This window comes from Euwallacea fornicatus, chromosome 2, assembly GCF_040115645.1.
Source record: "Euwallacea fornicatus isolate EFF26 chromosome 2, ASM4011564v1, whole genome shotgun sequence".
In the NCBI taxonomy this organism is placed as follows: Eukaryota; Metazoa; Arthropoda; class Insecta; order Coleoptera; family Curculionidae; genus Euwallacea; species Euwallacea fornicatus.
Genome location: NC_089542.1, coordinates 5,822,906 through 5,846,083, shown reverse-complemented (window position 1 = coordinate 5,846,083; position 23,178 = coordinate 5,822,906). Strand labels below are relative to the sequence as shown.

Below are 23,178 nucleotides of genomic sequence, written 5' to 3'. Positions count from 1 at the left end.
GAGTGAACCTAGTATATACATATATGTATGTATGTATATGTATGTAGGCCTACGAAAAATAGGAGATGGATTAAATTGGGATAAAGCTGTGCAATATAGATTGAAAGATTCAAAATTTGAAAAATTCCCATGATTTTTGTAGGTATTCGAAAAATAGTCAAATTTTGAAAAAGGTTTTTAATTTTGGTTTAACTTATATGACGGAGAACTGATCGACATTTCATCATTGCAAGTTTTCCTCTTTTACAACGTGGTGATGTCTTATTTGATATCCATCAGTTCATTTTTGGACAACCAGCATCAATTTTGTTTTTTCTTATGGGCGCCATGTTGGATTTTAACGTTTCTGAATTCAGCTTTTTCTACAAATCGACTTAATTTCTTTTAAAGTTACTTGCAGTTAGAAGTTCATATATATTTTTTATTAACAAACTACCTTTTTCAAATGAAAAAAAGTGCAAGTTATTTCAGAAACATATCTATAGCGGTATCGAGAAAGGCCATAATCAGTTCAAAAAAAATATTCTATGCTTGGATAGAAAATTAATCGAGATTAGTTGATTTTCTTAGTCAAAAAAAGATGTTCATAGACTAAATGGGGACGAATTAAAAATTTTACAGGCGGCAAGTAAAATGTCAAAACCTCCTGGAAAATAATAAGCAGCAATGAATTAAATTCTGTACTTGGTTACAGATAATCCTTCTACTTCGATAAGAGTTATAACAGAAGAAATAAGCGTATCTCCTCACGCAGTGTGGGGTCCTGGAAAATATAAAGGTCGCCCTTTTAAAATTCACATCACCAAAGTTTTACATCCAGGAGATATTGAACAGAGGGTAATGTTTTATCGAAATATCATGGCCCTGCTAGAGCAAATTCCCCGTTTTCTTTTATAGAGAATTCGTAGATGTATTTCAAACAATGTGAGGCACACGCTGGCCGGCAGGCTCACCAGATCTATAGACATTCATGGGGAACTATGAAAGACCTCATTTATAAAACTCTACCCAACGATATTAATGAACTGTGAAAAAAGATCGTCACAACCATAAGACTAAATAAGAAGGTACATTTTAAGATCAAGAATTAAAGTATCTCTTGTAAATTTCTTTATTTGTTTTTTACGTTGTTATTTCCACCAAAGTGCAAGACAGAATCTCAACATGTGATACATCATCGTAAATAGAAAAAAGACTGGATTTAAAAAAGTGAAAGTCCCAGATGGTACCTATAAAAAACAAAAAATGTTAATAATAGTTGGGGCAAATTGAAACGTCGATTTTTTTAATGTGGTACCGCCACGTCGTAAAAGAGGAAAAGTTGCAGTTATCTCAATAAATAGTTAAATAAGCTGAAGAAAAAATAGACACATTTTTAGAAAATGTTATTAGGTTGCAAAACCTTCTAAAGCCATTTGACTTTTTCAAATTTTCAAAGATTTCATATTTTTTAAGGTTGTCAGCAAGATCACTAAGATTGACCTATCCAGAAGCGGACAGGCTGTATACGATTTATGTTAAAAAAATGCGAGAACACCACGTGGGGTTGAGATTTGCCAAATCAGCTATAAATGGTGGACACGTGAATCAGGATATTCTACTGATCTTTCAGCAATCAAACCCATTTCTTCCAACTGGCCAGATCTAATAAATCTAATAAATGTGCCCGTTTATTGGGTGCAAAAACCTTGTCAGCAATTAACTGTTTAACGATAAATTCAAGGATTGTTGAACGCAACAGCTCGTTTCTCATGTCGAATTTTTTTTTCGTCCATTCACTCTTTATTTATGTCTCCAACATCACTCTAATTGACGGAGGATTATTAATGAACTGTGTAAGTGTGTGCAAACCAGCCCTTAGGCGGCCTTTGGCCTCAAAAATATGCACTTCCTCTGCAATATTAGCCGCTTTGCAGAGCAAATAAACTCACGTAACGTGTGTGTTTAAATAGGCGATAATTACAGTGCTGAAATTATGAGTGTTTAGATAATGACTTTTTAACCGTCACAAGGGTACACGAGGAACATTTCGAGATATTGTCCTAAGCATCGGAGGTTTCATTGTTAAAAAATGACCAAAAACCCCGCAGAAGGAAGAAACATCTATACAACCCCATTCATCAATAATTATTTAGCTTTCGTTGCCCTCGTTTACTGCAATATGTTCACCGTAGTAAAAATTTTATGCGGCAATTGTATGAAATTATTCATTTATGAGCATTTATGAGGCGCCTCACTAGCTTCTGTATGTTTTAACATGGGCCAAGTAACTGGTTTGTAAATACATTAAAACCGCTGCAACTGTCTTGTAATTCTTTGACCTAAATTATTCGGTAATACGGCTGAAAGTTACATGTACATATGCAATATTCAGAATACAGCCCATCTCAAGCGACAAAACACGTTTTTCTTATGGAGAAGGGGACATTGAACCAAGTCTACCTCGAGAAAAGAATGACTCACTAGAGTTACGGTTATATGGGGAAAAGAGCGACAAACTGGACACTGGTTTATCGATAGAAGGGATACTAAAAAAGCGCGTTTATAGTCTTCATCAACAGTATCCGGCCATAAATGCTTTGGGTAAATAAACTAACACGAAATTACCCGATTTCGTTTAGTTTCGTTGCGAGTCATGCAGAAATGATCACATTTCATTATGGTGTTTACTTAAATGTTATGATAATTAGCAAGTAATCATCTGGAGTTGAGTCGAAGATCAAAAGCAAGAATCAGTGTTAAGGGTATCTATATCATACACGTGTAAATCTGTTATTTGTTGGTGAACGGGACTTTATGAACTGCATTTTAAATTAAAAACTGGTTTTCTTTGTACATTTGCATCGCAGAAACTCTTCTCTCCACGGTGGTAAATGTGATCTGATCGACGAGAGGAGCGTTAATGAGAATCTGCACATAAACGCCTAGTTAAACTGCAATCAAATACAAGCGTAATCGAAATTATCGTAGTTTCGAGTCACAAAGGAAGTAATTTCATCAAATGCAACAAGCTAATGATTTGGCGCTGGGCGTTGAACTAACTTTGAAAAACCCGCGTAAGCCCATATCTCTTCATCTCTTTCGGGGCTAATTTGCAAAAAAGTTTATGGTCCAGCACCTGGTACGTTTTTAGCAAGTTTTATCACACCATCAAGTATATTAATCGGCCTCCCCGTATACGTTTTTACTACTGCTAATGTTGGCATTTTCATTGTTGCATTTTATTGCACGAACTATAAATGACATCGAAAATTAATGCTGTTTACCACACAGTGCCTATTGTAGGTATTACTTAACACTCCACCATAAAATGTTTACGCTCGTTCTACAAAAATAATGGCGGTGGCAAAAATTATGATTGAGTGTCACGTGGTTTGCAATTGTACGAACCTGATCACAAAAGGTGATGGTAATAACGAAAGTACCTTCATCCGTAGACAGTTAATCGGAAATTTATGCCTTGCATGGTAATCATGGGTATTCTCTAGAAATTAAGAATAAAATATGTGCACATCAGCTATACATGAAACTGCAGCTAGATATATTTAATACAAAATTAATATATTGTACATTCTGAATGACGACATTTGTCAAGCCCCTACTTTTCGTATTGACATTATTTATTACTTATTTGCTGTTTGAGCAATATTACTTGGCTCACAGTTGTGAACAAAAGTATGGAATAGTTTTTGAAACGACATTTTCTTGGTGATCATTTTTGTTGTCATCACCAAAGTTTATTACTAAGGTAAAGGTATGTACCCAAAGTCTCCGTACGACATTTGGCTTAAAAATGTTGTTTTTAAAAAAATTATTGTTTATGTGGGTATTATCAGTTATTCAGTCTGATTGTGTGGCGCATTTCATTCGAAATATGCCAAAGAAATAGTATTTTTCAGAACATTTTCGAAATTCAATAGAACAAATGTCACGTGATGGCTACAATCAAAAAGACATTACAAAGATGTTAAAAAAAATCAGCCCGAGGACCGTCTCCAAATTTTAAGAAAATTAGGTACTTATGGAAATATAAAAAATAGTCTAAACCCTGAACGTCCAAGAAAAACGAATGCAACTGTCCATTGACGGATTCAAAAAATATCTACATATGCTGGCATGTCTTCCAGGACTATAAAGCAAGTAGTCACTAATAATAGTAACATCAATATAAGCGATCGTACTGTACGTCATTGGTTGTGCAAAATAGGATTAGTAGGAAGGATTGCAGTGAAAAAGCCCTTAATTTCTAAGAAGAACAAGAGGTAGAGCTAAATTTGCTCAGGAATATTTGTTTTGGTCACCTTCAAATTGAAGCACTGTTTTTTTCAGTAATGAAACTAAAGTTAATATTTTTGATTTTGATGGAAAAAGTTGCATTCGTCGACCTGTGGGGACTAGGCTTGATCCTAGCTATCTAAAACCAACAGTTAAACAGGGTGGTTGGCAGTATAATGATATGGGGATGTTTTTCTCGATCCGACGTTGACCCAATGGTCAGCATTGAGGGAATTATAGATGCGTTTCAATATAAAGTCATCCTTGAGAACCATGCCTTGCCATTTGCTGATGAAAATATGCCTTTACTTTGGTGTTTCCAGCAGGACGACGACCCTAAACATTCATCGTGATTAATAAAAAATTGGCTGAATGATAATAACATCCCCATGTTACAGTGGCCGTCTCAGTCGCCGAATGTCAATCCGATAAAGCATCTCTGGAAAAACTTAAAACGAAAAATTCGAGACAGGAATGTATCCAATCGAGATGAGATGTGGAAAGTCCTTCAGGAATAATGGTTGAAAATGTCTATTTAAATTTGTGAAAATTTAATCAATTCTATACATCATCAATATCAGGTTGTCATCGATTCGAAAGCATATATCACAAAATATTAATTTATTTAAAATTTTATATTGATTATAATGGATTTTACGAAGTATTCCATTCTTCTGTCCAGCACAATTTATTTTTAATTTTTTTATATTTATAAAAATGAACTTATTTATTATTGTTTAAAATATTGTCAAATATATACTTGGGTTTTTGCATAATATGTTTATTTTTTAATAATCTACTATTTTGGTACAAATGTATGATGGATTTAAAATATTTCATACTTTTGTCTACAACTGTATATATATTTTCTCTACATTTTCGTTGAATTCGTATACTGGATTAGGTCACGTGCTAAGTCAAAGTTTTCAAGTTTTCAGAAAATTTCGACAGATGTGGATTTAATTTATTAGTGCCTGGATTTTGTAACTTTTTTCATCCGATATTTACAATCAGAAGTTTGACGTAAAATAATGAGAATTACATCTAATGTTTACAACATCATACCCCAAAAATTTCTTTAAAAATTTTAAATTAAATTGGGATTGTACAATCTGATTGTTCTTCCAATTCATTTGGGATACGATATATGTACATATGTACATGCAGGGTGTTTCATTTAGGTGTGTACACTGTTGCTAAGCCCGAAACGTTGAAAGTTACATAAATCGAAAGAGTTACTGTTTTTGCAGATTTTTAATTTAAATTGCATTTGGTTTCCGAAATTTTAAGAAAAGTGAACGAAATTTTCAAAAAATCTCTCAATCTGATCAAAAAAACCTCGATGCCTTTTCTTGTTATTCCATGTTGATATTTCACTTTCAAAATGTTAATACACCCACTTAGTTTTTTTAAATACAGACGATGCTTGTTTATTTGATAATTCGAAAGCACTTTTCATTCCTAAAATATTAATGTATCATTTGGTTTTGTATTTTTGAATCAACATTATATCATTATCATCATTATAAATATTTTTTATGGTGTTTTCTAACCTTGATCTTTGAAAGTTTTCTTGATGATCAAATAGAAAAATCAATTAGAGTTATATTGAAACAGGTTAGGTACAAATGATACATTAAACATTTAAGAGGAAAAAGCACTTTTGAAATCAGAAATGAAAACTCTAATTCCTCATTTCAAAAGTGAGTCGGTATCAATTTCTTGAACGCTGCATATCATCTTGGAACAATAATAAATCTATGTAAATGGGAAGAAACTAACGACAAAATACATTTTCAATTGAATATTTTGACCAATTTTCTACTTTTCTAAAATTTCTAAATCCAAAAAAACATATGGCAACGCCATTCACATATACTACGTCCATGAGAATAATCTTTATTTCAATAGAAAAAGCCTATCGATCATTTGATCTTTCTGCCCTTCTGACAAAAGCACTTATACTTATACATAAATAATCACACATAAAATACAAAAAAAAAGAAAAGTAAAAGGGTTATTTATAGAAAAGTTGAAATGGAGTGGTTGGAGGGAAAAGGGCGCGGAATTATCTTGTTGAATGGTCGAATTGTGACGCTTTCCTTTCCATTGTATCTGAATATTTTATTTTAATTTTTTTAGTTATTTTTGTCTTACGTACGCGTTCGTATAGTAGTAGGGTCAATTTCGTTTAACGACATATATTTCTAGGGCAATTAATTTGCAAATAATGTCTTGGAAATTTAAAATTAAAAAAGAAGTAAATGAGGAAAATTATAAGTGCTCGAAAAGTTTACTCTCCACCAAATGTAGCTTTATGTATTTTCTTAAATTTTGCATTGATCATAAAATGACCTATCTTATTATAGTCTTTAAAGTTATGATGATCTTCCTTCGCAGTTCGTTAATATCGGTACTTACAGATTTATAAATGAGATCTTTCATAGTTCCCCATAAATAATAATTTAATGGGGAAAGACCTGGTGAGCGTGCCGGCCAACGTATGTTTCCATTGTTTGAAATGACTCTACCGGGAAATATTTCACACAAATAATCAGGCACTCTCCTAACGTTATACGGTTAAGCCCCATCTTGTTGGAACCAAAGTTTAAAACCGTAATAAATTTCTGGCACATCTCGTTTTTCTGGACTTGAAAAAGACATTTTGTTAATAAACTTCTACTAATTTTATATCTATAGGTGACGTTAAGCGAAATTCAGGCAAACTATCAAAAATGTCTTTGTTAAACAAAAACCCGGATATTATTTCGAAGATATTCTTTACGAAATCCGGATTTTTATTAGTTGGCAAGACTGAACCTTAATACTGGATAACCCATCGTATTCACGAAAAAAACTAAATTCAAAAACGTGATTATTAAAAAACGGCGTCCACTACGAAAAGCAAAGTTGATGATGGCTGGTGAAAATCAAAAAGTCTGATTTCAACCATCACATTGCCACGTTATTTCAAATTTTCAAACACCGTATTCTTGAGGTCAAAATTACACAACTTTGCCCCTTTGAACCGATATTGTATCTTTAATAATTACTGAGATCCTCACAATTGAGCTCAAGAAACTGATATTATTTTGTTTCTCAAATAAAAAAAAAAGCAATTAAGGGTGGCCCATTTAAAACTGTCCACCTAAAATATCTTATTTCAAATTTTTTTTCGCCGGAAAACCCCGAGACACGTCAAATTTACTTTTAATGGGAACATTTTTAGATCATAAATTCATAGGTGTAGAGTCACTCCCCTAAACGGGGTGGCAACTCCTTTAAATATCTTAAATGGCACATCAAATCAAAGGTATTTCAGTTTTCCTTACAAATATGCTGAATTTTTTTTGCTTCGCCTTTAAATATTGTGAAAAAACAGGTTTAAAACATTGGTGAAATAAATCGAAAAAAAATACCGAAACTTTATAATGATAAACTTACTAATGCTTCAAAAAGTAATGTTTATTATCAAATTCTTAAGATTAAATGATGGGTTTTGTTAACATTGAACGGGTAGTTTTGTTCCAATTTTAGAGTGACCATAATTGCACTGTAAAATTATCGATTTATCCAACGATTCAAAGCGTCATGGTTTACACCCCACAGGAAGGATTGAAATTATCACCACCCATTTCAAAAACAATGAAATAGCCCAAGAAACTGCAAAAAAGTTTAATGGAAGACATCCCAGTAAGAATCTGAGCCATCCCTACGTGACGAATTTAATATGTGAATTCATGAAAACTGAATTTGTAGTTAACATGAAACATGAAAAGCAATACACCGTTACCAACGAGGTTTCACAGATTGTAATTTAGAGACGTACTGAACCGGATCATGTAAATCAAGAAAAGTTCATTTCAAGCACCCGAGAATTAGAAGCAACATTAGGTATTTCAGGAGTAGTATTCCCAGGATCTTAAAAAAGAATAATTTCCATCCCTATAAAATCCATCTCATTCACGAACTCACTGATGATGATTCAGATCGCCGTATGCAATTTTGGAAGGTTATGAGTAGAAGCATTTTGATCAATCCCAATTTTTCATATTTTACACGCTTTTCTGATGAATACACATTCTTTCTGATTGATGTCGTCAACAGACATAATCGTAGATATTGAAATGATGTGACTCCTAGAATTATGAGAGAAACGTATTCATAGTATGCAGAAAAATTGAATATATGAGCTGGGATTTTGAGAAATCGTGTTATAGGACCTTTTTTTTCTACGTGATAACCTGATGGGTAAATCTTGCCCTAATCTACCTTAAGGCTTCATCTATCCTTACATTGTGGATATCCTTGAAAACGACGATCAGATCTCAGAGAATGATGTATTATTTCAACAGGATGGCGCTCCGCCTCAGTATGTAGTTTTTGTACGTAACTTTTTAGATCAAGATGTTCCCGAACACTAGATTGGTAGAAGAGGTTTCGTTAAATAGCCCCCAAGATCGCCTGATTTAGGATCGTTGGACTTTTTCTTATTATATATTATCCTTCTAAAAACTATTGTTTATAAGACGAAATCTACCTCTTTAGAAAATCTTCGCCACCGAATAGTGATAGCATGTGGTGAAATAACTCTAGAAATGCTACTACATTTTCCGGAAGAGGTTGAACAAATACTTTATTGTTGAATCGAAGTAAATGGATCGGAATTTGAATACTTAATTAAATAAAACATTATTTAAAAATTGATTTTCGATTTATTTCAGCGATGGTTTAAATATTTTTTTTTACAATATTTAAAGGCGGAGTAAAAAAAACCCATTCATGATATATCAGATGGACTGTATTAAATGGACCACCTTGTATATTTTTTTGATTCGGGAAATACCACAAAATGTGAAAATTAAAAATTGGCCGAGGACTTTCAAATTTGACATATAGGCTTAGGTCCCGATTCTAAACAACTTTTTCATAATAATATTACGACAAATTTGGTACAGAAAAGACACTTTATTTTACAGAAAAATAGATTTGTCGTTAATTTCCAAGACATACTTAATTATCTAAAAATGAAATTAAAGAAAGCATTAAAATGGAAAATTTGTTTCCTTTTACAGGAGCCGGTTTGCCAATCCGGAGACACACGCTATATACATATACGAGCAAAAATTGCAAGTTAAGGTAACACGAAATGCAGTGCGATTTAAAATTTCGTCTGCCTCAAAACTCTAAAAACTCGATTTCTAGATTGACTACAAAAACAAACTTTTACAAGAAAAATAAAATTATGTATATTTCTATCTTCGAAATATACCTTGACCAACTCTCTTAATCACTTTTCTCCGCAAATTTTCGTTAACCCTGACGGAATCCTGGTCGCATCACCCCCCATTGTAAGCCAAACTAACTGGAACCCTGCCCACAAATAAATCCAGACCAAACTGTCTGTCCAGGGTCGAAAAGTAGGTTTTGAGTGTCAACAAAGAGGGACGATTAGCCGACGAAGGATATCGCCAGGAAACTGCTCATTATCAGGCGACGATTCCTCCTTTAATGACGGCACAATGGAAACCGTGGACGGTTTTCCATGTCATCGTGAATACATCGCTGACCGCGCGTTTAATTCGGATAACAAGAAAGGAAAGCGGTCTCGGAAATACGTGAAAAATGAATGCGTCGAGTTTAATGGACGTCAAGCAACGCCGGGTGTCGTTATATTTTGTCGCTTTGTTAGCTTTGGTGGTTAATGTTGCTTTGCGCTGATTTACAATATTATTGCTACACGTTTTTATGGGACTTAAACATTCACTCTTTCACACACACAAGTTCGAAAGAAAAATAACCAACGTACATTTTCCAGAACAATTCACGAAAGGCAAATAGAAAATATTTCATATTCTCAAATGATTTACAGCATTACAAAACTTCATCCATGATCCTTAAATACTCCATCGTAAATGACATAACCGAATAAACAATTTATGATAATTAGAAGTGCACACTATTAGACAAAACACCCACCATAATTGATTTATTTGTCTGTATTATTAAATGAAATGTTAGAGTTGGGATCGATTCATCCTAGACCAACATTCTTATCATCTGTTTCACTATTTGCTTTGAAGCCATTAGTATTTTACTTTATACAGTCAATTACACCTGTCTTATATTGTAGACTTAGATAGATACATAAATAAATAAATGTCAAAATTTTCGAGCAGCTGCTATTTTGAACTACCGGAAATCGTCCCATGTCGCAATGTCCATTAGGACCCATTTTTTATTTAATATATTAAACCTTCGACCACCACTGTGATCCATTATTGACCATCATATGGACCATCTGACAATTCCGATTTCACAGAGGAGCAAGCACAGAGAGGAGGCAATTGTTAGGGGCATGAATAATTATATGAGCGATCACGTGGAAGCTAATTGGGTGAATTAAATTGATCAGAAATTTTTGTGCGCCCTGTGCATACAGTGGCGGACATAAATATGGGAAGATTTTCATTTTGCATTTTATTGAAACAAGATTAATAAATGAAGAATGTTGTGTTATTGATTATAACAATTCAGATGAGTATTAAATATGTCTAACGGTTTATATTGTCGACAAAATAAATTCATTTTTTACCGGCATTTTCTTATTTAAGGCTCGGTTAAAATAATGGAGAGACAGTTAGTTATTTAAAATTTTTGATATTTTGGCCATTACTTTAACACTGCTGCAGTGTTGCTCGCAGCAACACGTTTTTAGAATTGATTGAAAACGATTCATTCTCTGTTCTAGAGTTAAATAGACAAAAGTTCAAACAGTACTAAAACGAAAAAATCGTTAAGAATAAAAAAAGATGTAGTTTCAAAAATTTTAAAGAAATATCTATTTCTAGACATTCTAGCAGATCGTTCAAAATCTGGTCGACCTAGAAAAACTAGCCCTTAAATACAAAAGTGTACTAAGAAGATATCTGTAAGAAACACACACAAATCATCTCGGTATATAAACGAGGAAATTCGCAAAAGTTGAAATGTAATTGTGGCTGACTGCACTGTGAAGCGACGCCTTTGTGAAGATAGTCTTTTTGAAAGAGTTACAATAATAAAAATCTTTGCTTTCGAAATTTTTAAAAATCGCAAGAACATAATTCAATTTTCAAATAGAGACTTATACTAGAACATTCAAAAATGGGATACCATCCTATAGAGTGATGAAAGCAAGCTTAAAATATTTAGATCGGATTGAAAATTATATGTTCGAAGGCCAGTAGGCCACAGATACGATACAAAATATCAAAAACTTACAATGAAGCACGGAGATGGCGATATATTGGTCTGGGGATGCTTTTCTCGATGTGAAATGTTATTTAAAATAGAGGGAAAATGCATCGATTTACGTACAGAGACATTTTGGAAAATGCGATGTTGCTATTCACTGACGAATGAAAGCCTCTAATATGGAGGTTTCAACAAGACAACGATCCTAAACACTCTTTTCGGCTGATAAAAAATTGGTTTTCAGAAAAATGCATTTTTATTTTGGAATAGCTCTCCCAATTACCAGATTTAAATCCAATAGAACTTCTTTAGTACTATTTAGAGCGCAAAATTCGAATTCAGTATCATTCATCATTTGCGAGATTTATGAGAGTTACTGCTAGATCAGTGGAAGTGCATTCCTGTAAGTCAGTCGGAACCTTGAAGATTCAGTGCCGAGAAGATGTAGAGCAGCAGTCTTTGAAGCAAAGAGATATTCCACAAGATATTAGGCTTTTTCGGAAAACACCTGTAAAATAATCTTTCCAAATTTTCTTTCCACACTTTTGTTCAAGACAATTTTTTAACTTTATTCTGAAAAAGTAATGGTTGTATGACTGAGTTATTACTTCATAACAATTATTAAGTTATTAAAAATTGTATAATATACTGAGGTTTGGCAGTTGTTCAATTAAGAAATTAAAAATATATTTCTAAAAAAAATATCTTTCAAACTTATGTCCGCCACTGTATATCGACGTCTATAAATCTAAAACTAGAAATAAAGCAAATATCATAATGTTATGTGTCAATTTCCGCTTTCCTAATGCGATATTGAATGTTTATTGTAGTTCGCCTAAGTAGTTCACTGCGTTTGTGGTACGAAAAAACGCATGTACAAATACAATGTCGTTTGATAAGAATTGATGGCATAATTATCTGCAGAACGAACAGAAGATTTAGACATAATCATTGGTAGGAATGATTCATTATGATTCTTTATACATTTTATACATAAATATTCCCAAAAATTATTGGTGACTTAAGTTGTACTTGAGATTTAATATCCTCAAAGAAAAGTGCACTAAGCTAAATTAAACAAACCTACAAGTTTAAAACCCATATATTCCACCCCTCTATAAGATAACGGTTCTCGCTACTGTCCCTATAATTAAATTTTATGTTTTGTTATTTTTTTTTTAACTTTGTCAAAGCAAAAACGTGAAAAAAATTGTAAATACTAAGAATATGTCATAAATGCCAACGTATAACTTGTCAGTTGTGTCGAGCTAAGATGGCCGCTTCATGAAGTCCCGTATTAAAAGTACTGTGTGACTGTATGCTTATGATGACCGGTTAGTAATGTCACCGTAAAGTAATAAAAGCGTAAGCGTAGTTACCATTTTGCCTTCAATATTGTAATCAAGTTTTAAATATTTTTTTAACTCTTTGTTTTCACTTTAGGCTACAGTTTATAATTTCTTCACTCAACAACCGCTTATAACTATGCAAAACACGCATTATTCAATGTCAAAGTTATGATCAATCTCTAGTTTCACCCTCTTAAATACGTTATCACGACATTTGTGGGCATATTTAAAACTGTATATTTGTGTAAAATGTATATTTGCATACGTACCCATTAATGTATGACGATGCGTGTTTGTGTGTGTGTCTTTATCATACACATCATTGATCACGTTTAAATATTATACTTTCGAAAACAAACCTGGAAGCTAGTACGAAACAATTTTTCTTTCCATGGTTAATTCCCTTATAGGTATGTTTTAAACGTTTGAGTCAATTCTAATCTAAAAAAACTAAACTCTGAGATCTGTTTTGAGATATTTTTGTTTTTTAATTTTTTTGGTTCCTTCATTATCCCAAGAGGTCTTCAATTTTCCCAAACCCATGCCGTGACTTATTTCGACTTTTAAGTTTTGATCTCTTAAGGGAAAAAAATTCTTTTCAGTTTCATGAATTCAATCATTCGAAAATAAAATATTTTGAACTTTCGATAGAAAACAAAAGTGGCATCCTGGCTAACGTCGTGTGTCACATGTCTTAGATGAATATTTTATCAAGTGTCATTGTGACAACACTTCTGTTTCGAACGATGTCACTTGAGCCCCTGTCAAGCTCCCTGAGAAACATAAAATAAATCTTGTGAGGTTTGGATTTGCCTAGTATTCTTGCTTTGTCCAATATTTGTTTGTCGATCTATAATGCCCACAGTCGCCATATTGCGCCATCCTTTCTGAAGCTTCCAGGTTTTGGGATTCGAATGTCATCACTCTAATCAAAAGCATATCTGGCATATGCTCTACGTCGATGGACTTTACATGCGACGTTACCGAATTCAAAATGTAGTGATTTTCTTTTTATTAATATTTTTCAGCCTTTTGTTAATTTTCACACCATATTGATCAATCATTTTTAAAGCTGTCATATCTTAGGATTCAAATAATATAATTCCAAACAAAAGTATATGTGTTACAATGACGTTTGCTAAGCTTCAAGGGTTGTGACACATGATGCCATACTGTATGCGAAACGTTTACTTTTTTCTCCAATGAGTAATTTTTGAAAGTTTTTGCTCATTCTAAATTTTAAGAATAAACGTTGTACCTAGAAAAGGTATACTAAAAAAATGCAACCTGGGGCGAAAGCATTTCGCATGATGGATGAAAATTTTAGAATTACTCTGGTTTTTAATTTTTTCGATATCTGATTTTGAACCAAAAAACAATGCATTTAGAGCCAAAGTTTGTTTTTTACGAGCCGAATTTACCCACGGAAATTGAACATTCTCCCGCGATGATACGATTAATTTCACAGAACTTTCGTTTTATTTTCGGGACCGCAAACGAATTCTTCCTGTCAAGTTAAATAATTTTCATGTTGTGTGCAACGTTAAAGACGTTTATTATGCTTTTAGGCCTTGTTGTCGGCTCTTTTAAGCCCCCAAACAGTTTCATCAACTCACCAATGGCACTTCAGCCAGGTGTGAGGCGTCACAAGGAGACTCATACCTGAAAAAAAAACAGTTAGTTAAATTTAACATGCAATGAGAAATGTGTGCTTTAATATATTTTTTTTTATCTGACTTGAATTTTCTTTATGTAAACACGTCTTTATTTAGAAGAGGGCATTTGAGATGGGCAGATTGAGTTACCCAGACACATATAAAGTAGTGCGGTAAGAATTTAATGTTCCTAAGTCAAGTTTCTTGGAAAAGTAGCATTTTATGATACCTAATTATGTGAGCCGTCATAAAATTATTTATAATTTTTTCATTAGACAGAAAGGTCTCAAATTTCTGTTAATGGACAAATTAAACCGATACTAATAATAATTTACATATTCTAATTTTAGCCCCTTTAACCCCAATAAATCAACTCGATTCCACTGTTTGAAAATTAAATATTTGAGCTAAAAAAATGGCAGTCGGTACTACAAAAATAAATACAGTCGGCTCGTTGAGGGAAATAGTATAAACAAAGACTTGTTCGCGAAATAAACTCCAGATACTTATATTTTGGCAAAATGTTTACACTTGTCTTTTATATGCGATTTACTGGCATTTGGTTACGTTTTTGGATATCGGGTCAGGACCAGACGAAACTTGTTTATATTCTTTTATAAAACTGCCTAAATTGTTTAAAAAATGCTAAGAGTTCCCACGGAGAGCATTTAAAATGAGAGTTTTGAAATTAAATACAGAAAAGTTTTCAAATAAATAAGTAGTAAAAAAAGCCTCCCCCTGAAAGAACAAAATCGAACATTCTGCATCATAATTTCTACTTTAGTATACTCGAAATTTCTCAAAAGGTTGTTCAATTAGATCCATTTGGGTAATCAAAATAATAATTTCATTACCGAAACGAATCCTCCAAGGTCTTTTTTCCTACGAACACTAACTAATATAGAATCTGATAAAGATTGGTTTTAAAAAGTATTTTTGTTGTTTTAAATATTTTTTAAAGTTTTTATAAATTATTTGAACGTCGATTTTTATGTTCAGAGTTGCCATATTTCCAAGCTTAGGAATTCGAACATCATGACTCAAAACCAAAACATACCTGGCATAATGATATCTGCTATGCGTCAAAGAACTTTACATATGACGCTACCGCATTCGGAACGCATCACAATTTTTTTCTCAATTGAGTATTTTTCAAATCCTCAGTCTTTAACAAAGTCCAAAGCAATTGACACATGATACTCTCCAGAATGACAAGCACAAATTTTTTTCCTCAAAACTAGTTAATTTCGCTAAAAAATTGAAAGGATGCTCCCAAATAAGGATGAAATCGCACAAAAAACTTTTTGAAAATATATCCTATAAACGTTCGAATTTTTTTTTAATCTCGGTAACACTTTTAATGCCCTGATATACCGAGGGTCACACAAAGAACAATTCACGTTGCAATTTTCTGGGTAAATGCGGAAATTCTTTGAACAGACATTTTTCTGAGGTTCCTTAAGAATTCCGCACATAATACGTTTAAGACACAGTAAAAATTGCGCTTTTAATTGGAAAGAAGATAAATATCTTTTAAATAAACTGTATCATATATGCATGATCCATCCATTTTTACAACCACTTAACAATTTATAAAGAGGAATTCTTCCTAAATCGCCCTTTCAACTGAGGCAGATCAGAATTCATTAAACATTTTTCTTCGTATTTATTAAGACTCTTTATCTAATCTTAACAAATTACTCGATTTCAATAGTAGATGTCCAAGTATATCTATTAATAATGCAGCTTCTGGTACGTTTGTGAACCCATCCAGAAGCACATCTCCGTTGTTCGGCAATATTAATTTCCTTAACGTATACGAGCAATTTACTTCCAGCTTTTGCATTTCATTTGTACACCTACGATTTATGCCTAGCATTAGCATTTACCAACCAGAATACCGATTTTCTTAGCCAATAAAAAACAATTGTAATGCTAATGACTTCGATATTATGATAATAATTTATTGATTTTACTAATAACAAAGTGTAGGATGTGGCTGAGGTCGGACATGAGCTTTCTCATCTGTTGTTCAGATCCACGGATGACTTGAATAAGACTTTTCCAAATTCTTTACAAACTTTTATTTAAAACACGTGTTGCTAAAAGTTTCTCTTCTATTTACACACGGCCCCAACCAAAAATAAATACTTCCACATTGAGGTCAATAAAAACCACTACCTATAAATTTATTATCTCAACTAATAACTCGAGTATATTTTTAGCGACCTGCAACTGGTAGAACATGGTAAACAAATAAAATTTTTCTCAACATTAATTGAGAGTTTAAATCACTTCATTGAACTATACGAAATTCAGCAGCATATTTGCTTACTGGCCAATGAAAGTGAAAGGAGCTTTTCGGAATTTTTATTGCTGAACTGAGTAAATATTTGATTTTGTGTGTGATGTCTTACGCACAGTAGCATAACTCCTTAGACCCATCTTTCAAACCACCTGTTAAGACGTGTTGAAGGAGGTCATATTCGATGGAAAGTAGGTCATATTCGAAGATGATAAGGAAATATTGAGATGTGCAGAATGATACTTTGCTCGTAACAAAGAGAGAGGAACTGCAACCTTCCGTATAAATCTTCTTCTGTTAAAATTTCTTGATGCGTCACAAGAAACTTGAAGTAAACACGAGGGCGTGATAAAACTAAATTAAGATAAAAATATTTACTGAAATAAGCTTTAAGATGCGCTATTGAAGCAAAAATTTCCAATGTGTAACAACTAAAAGCTCTGTCAATTGGTTCATTTTTGTAAGAGAAATTTTAACAGAAAGAAGCTTTAGAAATCAATTACACTCAATATGTATTTTTTCAGAACGAGACAAATGTGAAACACAAAAACTATTAAAGAACCAACTCTAGCTGCATTATTCAAAATCGCAACTTGGTATGTGCAATTCCTGCTGAGATACCGAACGTTTCGAAACGGTTGTTAATTTTTCAAATTGTGAATAATTTTGTTATATCGACGAAAAAACTGAGATGTGAGGCAGGATCCTAAGTCTTTTTGGGACGTATGAAAAGTCTTCATTAGTATATAATTTCTTTCGTTAAAAATATGGTATCCACCCACCAAATGTCCATCTCTCACATAAAAAATGATTTTCATACGTGTTGAAGTTGTGGAGTCATTAAAAAATAAGGAATTAGACTAAGTTTGTCGCCATATTGCGTGTTCTGTGACAAACATTTAAATGACATTAGTTAAAACAATAGTAAAATTGTTAACTGTCATACTGACACCTGATAAAATGCTCTTCTCAAGAAATTTAGTACGTGACGTCAATCAAAGCGCGAATTAGAGTGGGTTGAGATTCTGATGTTTCTGATTATTACAATAAATGTTTTTTTCAAAAACAATAAAAAATTTACTGAATAATAGTAAAGAAGGAATTTGCAAATTAGTGAAAATTTTTTAACTTAAGTACCATATTGTATTAACAAACGGGACGCCAATGAAATGGCATTTACATAAATCAAAATTATAATTACGAATTCTCACGAGGCCTATTCTATATAGCACATGTGAGAGTAACTATGAAATTTTTGTCCCGTGAAACTGGCTAATGAAGTTTTTTTACCAATTATCATCGCCAAAATTTTCATTCTCACTCTCAAATGTTCCTATAGAATCAAGCCCCAGGCCGTCATCGCATACAATGGTAAATAATTAAAAGCAGAAATGTGAAACTACATATGTAATGCTCTCATTCAGGTTACGTAACGTTTCGGTCTTAGATATTTTGACTCGATACATTTTCACCGACAAACTTTGGTACATGACGTCATCTAAATTGCGAATTGGATTGGAACTGCAGATTTGAGGATCGCGTTCCAAGATCAGTTTCCTATACAATATAAAAATAAAATTTATAACAAAATATAAAGAACATAAAAATGATGGCAATTGACCAATTAAGTCGGCGATTGTTATTTTTGAAGAAATTCTATTAAACTCATAAAAATACAGAAGGTCCAGAAGTTCTTAAAGCTTTTGCGAAATTGGGAAAGCCTCGAATTTCGTGAACATTCAGTTTTGCACAGAAGTTCTTTCAAACAGAAACTTTGCGAGTGATTCGTATTTTCAGTGGTAGTATTTTTTTTCTACAGTGATGAGATATGTAGTACGAATGTAATTCCTAGATATTGAAAATTTCAGGTGCGCTATAAAACCCATTTCAGAACAGTTTTACGAATTATCACTTTTCTTCACAAAAAAATATTGTACTAAAATTATCTGATTTATTTGCTTTTTAACGTCCTCGAGCAGTGCTAATTCTGTCACACAAAACAGTAATATTTAAATTTTCCTACGCCATTTATCGCACTATTACGAGACTGTGTCATCCCTACATATTTGTAGATTGAAATTAAACCTTGTACGGTTTTTTATTACACTTTGGACGCACAGGAAATGACAAAACCGCCTAACATAGAATAAATACCATCATTCACAAACAGCATTATTAAATTCCCATCATACGCTATTTTACGCAATACTGCATCGTGCCCAATAAATTAGCAATAACAAAATCTTCCGTATCGACTTGATTTATTTAAAGTTCATCTAGTACTAAAAACTTTACTACTAGTTTCTGATGTTATCAGCTCGGATGTAAGTACAACGTTAAATTAAAAATAGCGTCGTTCCCTACAAAAGTTGGGTTTTCCAGGCATTTCGAGACATATTTCTCGTAATAACGAGAAACACCTTGTCAGCGAAGTTAAGCTTAACATAGAAGATTGGTTAAAACCAAATTAAGCATTGCAATAGAATAATCATTAATTTTTCTCAACAAATCGCTTTATCAATGAATATTGCATTGAATGCGTTTATTGCATGAAATATCCCATGCAAGGCTAAGCTCACCATATATCCCCAAGGTCTTAATGTTACAATAATTATTGATAAACATTATTATTTAAACTCTATGAGATTTTGGTGGTGATAAAGTGCTTGCCAACCAATTCACCTAAAAGTGGAGTGTCGTGTAATCTCTTAATAAAATACTTATTGATAGATGGGTCAGAATAGTCCTAAGGGCGTAGGGCTTGTAGTAAGACACAGTAAAAATACTGAAAGTGTTCAGTTCCCCGGGCCAGAAAGATTTCAATAATTGAGTAAACTGGAAAGAAAACGGCTAGAGGAAGCTTATTTCACTCGAATCTATCATCAAAGGAGAATTAGTGGCCATCAAAATTGTTCATATTCGACATCTCTTCTCGTCATCGACCTCAGATATACACACATGTGGGTGTCTATTTTCGAGAGATAATCAAAATCAGCCATTTGGCAAGGCCTCGAGATGATGGAATTCAATCAAGTGGGTCAGCGGCTCGTCTGTCTGGCCCTCTTTGTCCGATTATGCTTTGATTACCATACGGCTCCGTTGCTGAAGAAAGTGAAAGCAAGACGAGACAAAATGGAATCAGAATCGGTTTAGTTCGGAGAGTAAATAAACTGAATTTAGCACCAAAGAATAGCGAGAAAAGACTGAATATAGGTCAGCATTTGATCATTTTAATTTCTCCTATCTTGTTTCGGAAATGTAATTTTCTTCTACTCAACACCCTACATATTATTGAGCATCACCTATTTAGGTTACTTTAGAAATATTGTTTTCAAAATTTTAGAAAATTATTTTTGTCTTAATAGGGATGGTAAAACTCCACTTTTTCATATACTAGAACACCAGTGTACTATGTGATTTTTGCAATTCGGTACACATTGTGGTCAGTTTACCTACCGAAATCAATATACGAATCTCCCTTAGTTTTCGAGTAATAAAGGTTGCAATATCAGATATAGATAAATATGTATACGAATATGGATAAATTCATCTCATAATTTATATTTATATTAAAATATTGTGACCAAAATGTAGCCAATCGCTTAACTAATAACTTTACGTTTATAGTTCCCTACCTACTGCGGGATTTTTTTAATGATCACCTGTTACAAGGATTAATAAAAACACGTTTTTAATAAGTTTTATAAAAGGTAGTTTTGACGTAATCTTTTTAATTGATAAAAATTCAAGATTTTTCCTCGAAACACTTATATATGATTGATAATAATTGACCTATTAATCACAAGAACCAACTCGGTAAAACGATTTCCCATGGCTTACTTTAGCGATTTTCGAGTAACATGAGTCTTAATGAAGCCCTGTTTATAAAATTTGGAAAAAAATATGTTCTCTCTATTTGCAACACTAAAATTCCAATTTTATATTAGAGCGCCTGTACCTTATGGAATTTCTGAATTTGAGAATAAGTAATAAACTTGACACTCGATTTTTTGCATGGGACTAACTACTGAATACTATGAGCTACCAGTTACAAAGGGCTCCAATACAAATTCGGCAACTACATAATATATACATATTTTATGGTTAATTAGGTAACTTAAGATACCATATGTTCCATGTCATCGCAATAAAACATTTGCCCAATAAAGGAACGAATTGTTTCTATATTGTTATTTATGTCTTTCTATCGACGTCATTGTGATGCAAAGAACGCGAATGAGTTAAGGATAATCAGGCCATTAAAAGTGCACGCCTCTCAACTGAAACGTGCGATAATGCCCTTAAATTAGGCCCAACCGACGATAGTTTAATTACGCTCTTATTGGTTTAAACAAGGTTTAAGTGCTACTGGGTTGACCGGCAATAGGATAGTTGTGGTTGATCATAAGTGGAACTCAAAACATGTAATATCAGGTGCCTCAGCAAGAACTTTCAGAACTAAGGTATTAATTATAAAAATAATGTCGATTTTTTCAATATGATCCATGCATTTACTCTTCAAACGTACTAATGGACAATTAAATATACATTTGTACCGAAACTTCGTCCACCATGTACTCCCAGTCTGTTTTAAAATAATGAAAACGGGCTAGTTTATTTAATGGAAACCCATTAATATCATTCATTATGCATGATGCGAGGCACAAGTAGCCCAAAACCGTACATGGAAATCCTTTACGCGAAGCGAAGTTTTTTGATTATGATTTTCTCCATTATTTATTGAGTTTTCATATATATTCTATATTTTCTAATAGAAATGTATCGCTTTGGCCCTAGCTTTACTCCTCCATTGAAAACAGCTTAGGGAGATTTAAAAGAAGTTTTAACTGAATTCACTTTTTGATATTTTCGAAACATTATTCGTTTGCGTTTACGCCCTGCTACCCCATTATTCAAAATAAAATTCCCGTTCTTTGTCACCATTACTGCAAATCTTTCTGCGGTGATACAGGTGATAGAACGTTTTCCTAAGACAACAAACAATAACCTCTTCAAAAAAGAAAAGTCAGGCAATGACATTATGGAAAATTATGTGAGTGAAAAATCTAATGAGAACAGCTACACCAATGGGCTGCAAGACTTTTTGGGCGAGGAGTATTCTCAAGTCCGGTCTTCAAACTCTGCAGATACATTATGCATTGGAGAGTCCAAATTAATTGCAATAGTTGGGGATGAAGACACTTGCGTGGGGTTCATATTAGGTTCACTATGATTCTAATAATCGACTAAAAAACTACAAGTTGTTTGCAGCTGGTATAGGCCAAATTAACGAAGACTTGAGCCAAAACTTCGTGATAGTGGATCAACAAACTGAAGACCTCCAACTTGAATTGAAAGTTTTGGACCTTTTAGAACGCCCTGATATAGGGCTAGTGCTGATTACCAAGGAGGCCGCAGAGAAAATTATTCGTTTGATCAATAAGTACAAGTGTATAGGCCCTGCTGTGTTGGTGAGTACTTATGGCGATTAATTATTTCTAGCGGAACTAACTTGAATGGTTACTATAGATCATTCCAGGTCACAATGGCCCATTTGAAATTGAGCTACCCCCAGCAGTTAAAGAAATAGAAGAAAGGGCGTATTGTAAGTATAGACACAGAAGATCTTTAAACTCATCAAACACTTCAATTACAACCAACGAGTCAGTCTATGAAGAAAGTTCCAAGAGGGGATCCACTCATTCTCTTAGATCAGTGGCGTCTTCAACTTCTGTGAAGTTGTAGTATCCAGAACACTTTTGCAAGTTTCACTGTGAGGTCATTAATCCCTTTTAATAAAGTCAGTTCAGAGAAAACACACAAAGCATCTCTTCTTATCATTTCTGACGATACAGTATGTCGGATTGTAAAAGGAGACGGACCGGTAACCTTTTCCCGTGCAGACAGAAAGGTATTTTTATCCTTATGTTAGTAATTGGGTTTATATGATTGTGTATAGTTGCTAATTGAAATTGATGTGTCTTTAAAAGGAAGTTTTAATATGATATAAGCGAAAGCTCTCCGAAAAACTTTATTTGAGGAGTGGCAAAAGTTGATACTCTTTGATACTCACCCTGCTAACTACCCGGTGCTTTAAAATCACGCGCTCACGGGATTTTATTCAAACGATTTTACGTTCCAAGAAATTTAACACATTTATTACACCGTTTTATGTACTTTACAACAGATTTTACAAATTTTAAACAACAATTTTCGCGATTTTCGGTGCCATGAAATTCGAAAAACGGAGTTCCAACTGTCGGAGGAAAGACGCGAGGTTCATGCTCTTGTCGATAGAGGGCAGCATCCATTGACACGGAACGATCGTTCTAGTTACTCTAGATGTGGTCTGGGAACT

At 33.3% G+C, this 23,178-nt stretch overlaps 2 protein-coding genes across 5 annotated transcripts in view; one reads left to right on the top strand and one right to left on the bottom strand.

Moving 5' to 3' along the window:
* The window catches only part of trol (terribly reduced optic lobes), a 191,744-nt gene that overhangs the window by 156,576 nt on the left and 11,990 nt on the right, over positions 1–23,178 (bottom strand). The window lies entirely within an intron of this gene.
* On the top strand, positions 21,847–22,635 carry LOC136345952 (V-type proton ATPase subunit F-like). Of its 2 annotated transcripts, none has more exons than XM_066294696.1 (3): positions 21,847–22,042; positions 22,092–22,291; positions 22,350–22,635. In XM_066294696.1, exons 1-3 carry the CDS (start codon positions 21,862–21,864, stop codon positions 22,563–22,565), a joined length of 597 nt encoding a protein of 198 aa, XP_066150793.1. In that variant the 5' UTR covers positions 21,847–21,861; the 3' UTR covers positions 22,566–22,635. The 2 variants fall into 2 exon arrangements, with proteins under 2 accessions (XP_066150793.1, XP_066150802.1); XM_066294705.1 differs by having other exon boundaries at positions 22,360–22,547.

Excerpts from the sequence above, each read along its gene's own strand:
- LOC136345952 (XM_066294696.1), top strand. The coding sequence starts at position 21,862 with ATGGAAAATTATGTGAGTGAAAAATCTAATGAGAACAGCTACACCAAT. Across the intron at positions 22,043-22,091 it reads TTGCGTGGGGTTCATATTAG|CTGGTATAGGCCAAATTAAC; the intron begins GTTCACTATGAT and ends AGTTGTTTGCAG. Across the intron at positions 22,292-22,349 it reads GTATAGGCCCTGCTGTGTTG|ATCATTCCAGGTCACAATGG; the intron begins GTGAGTACTTAT and ends TGGTTACTATAG.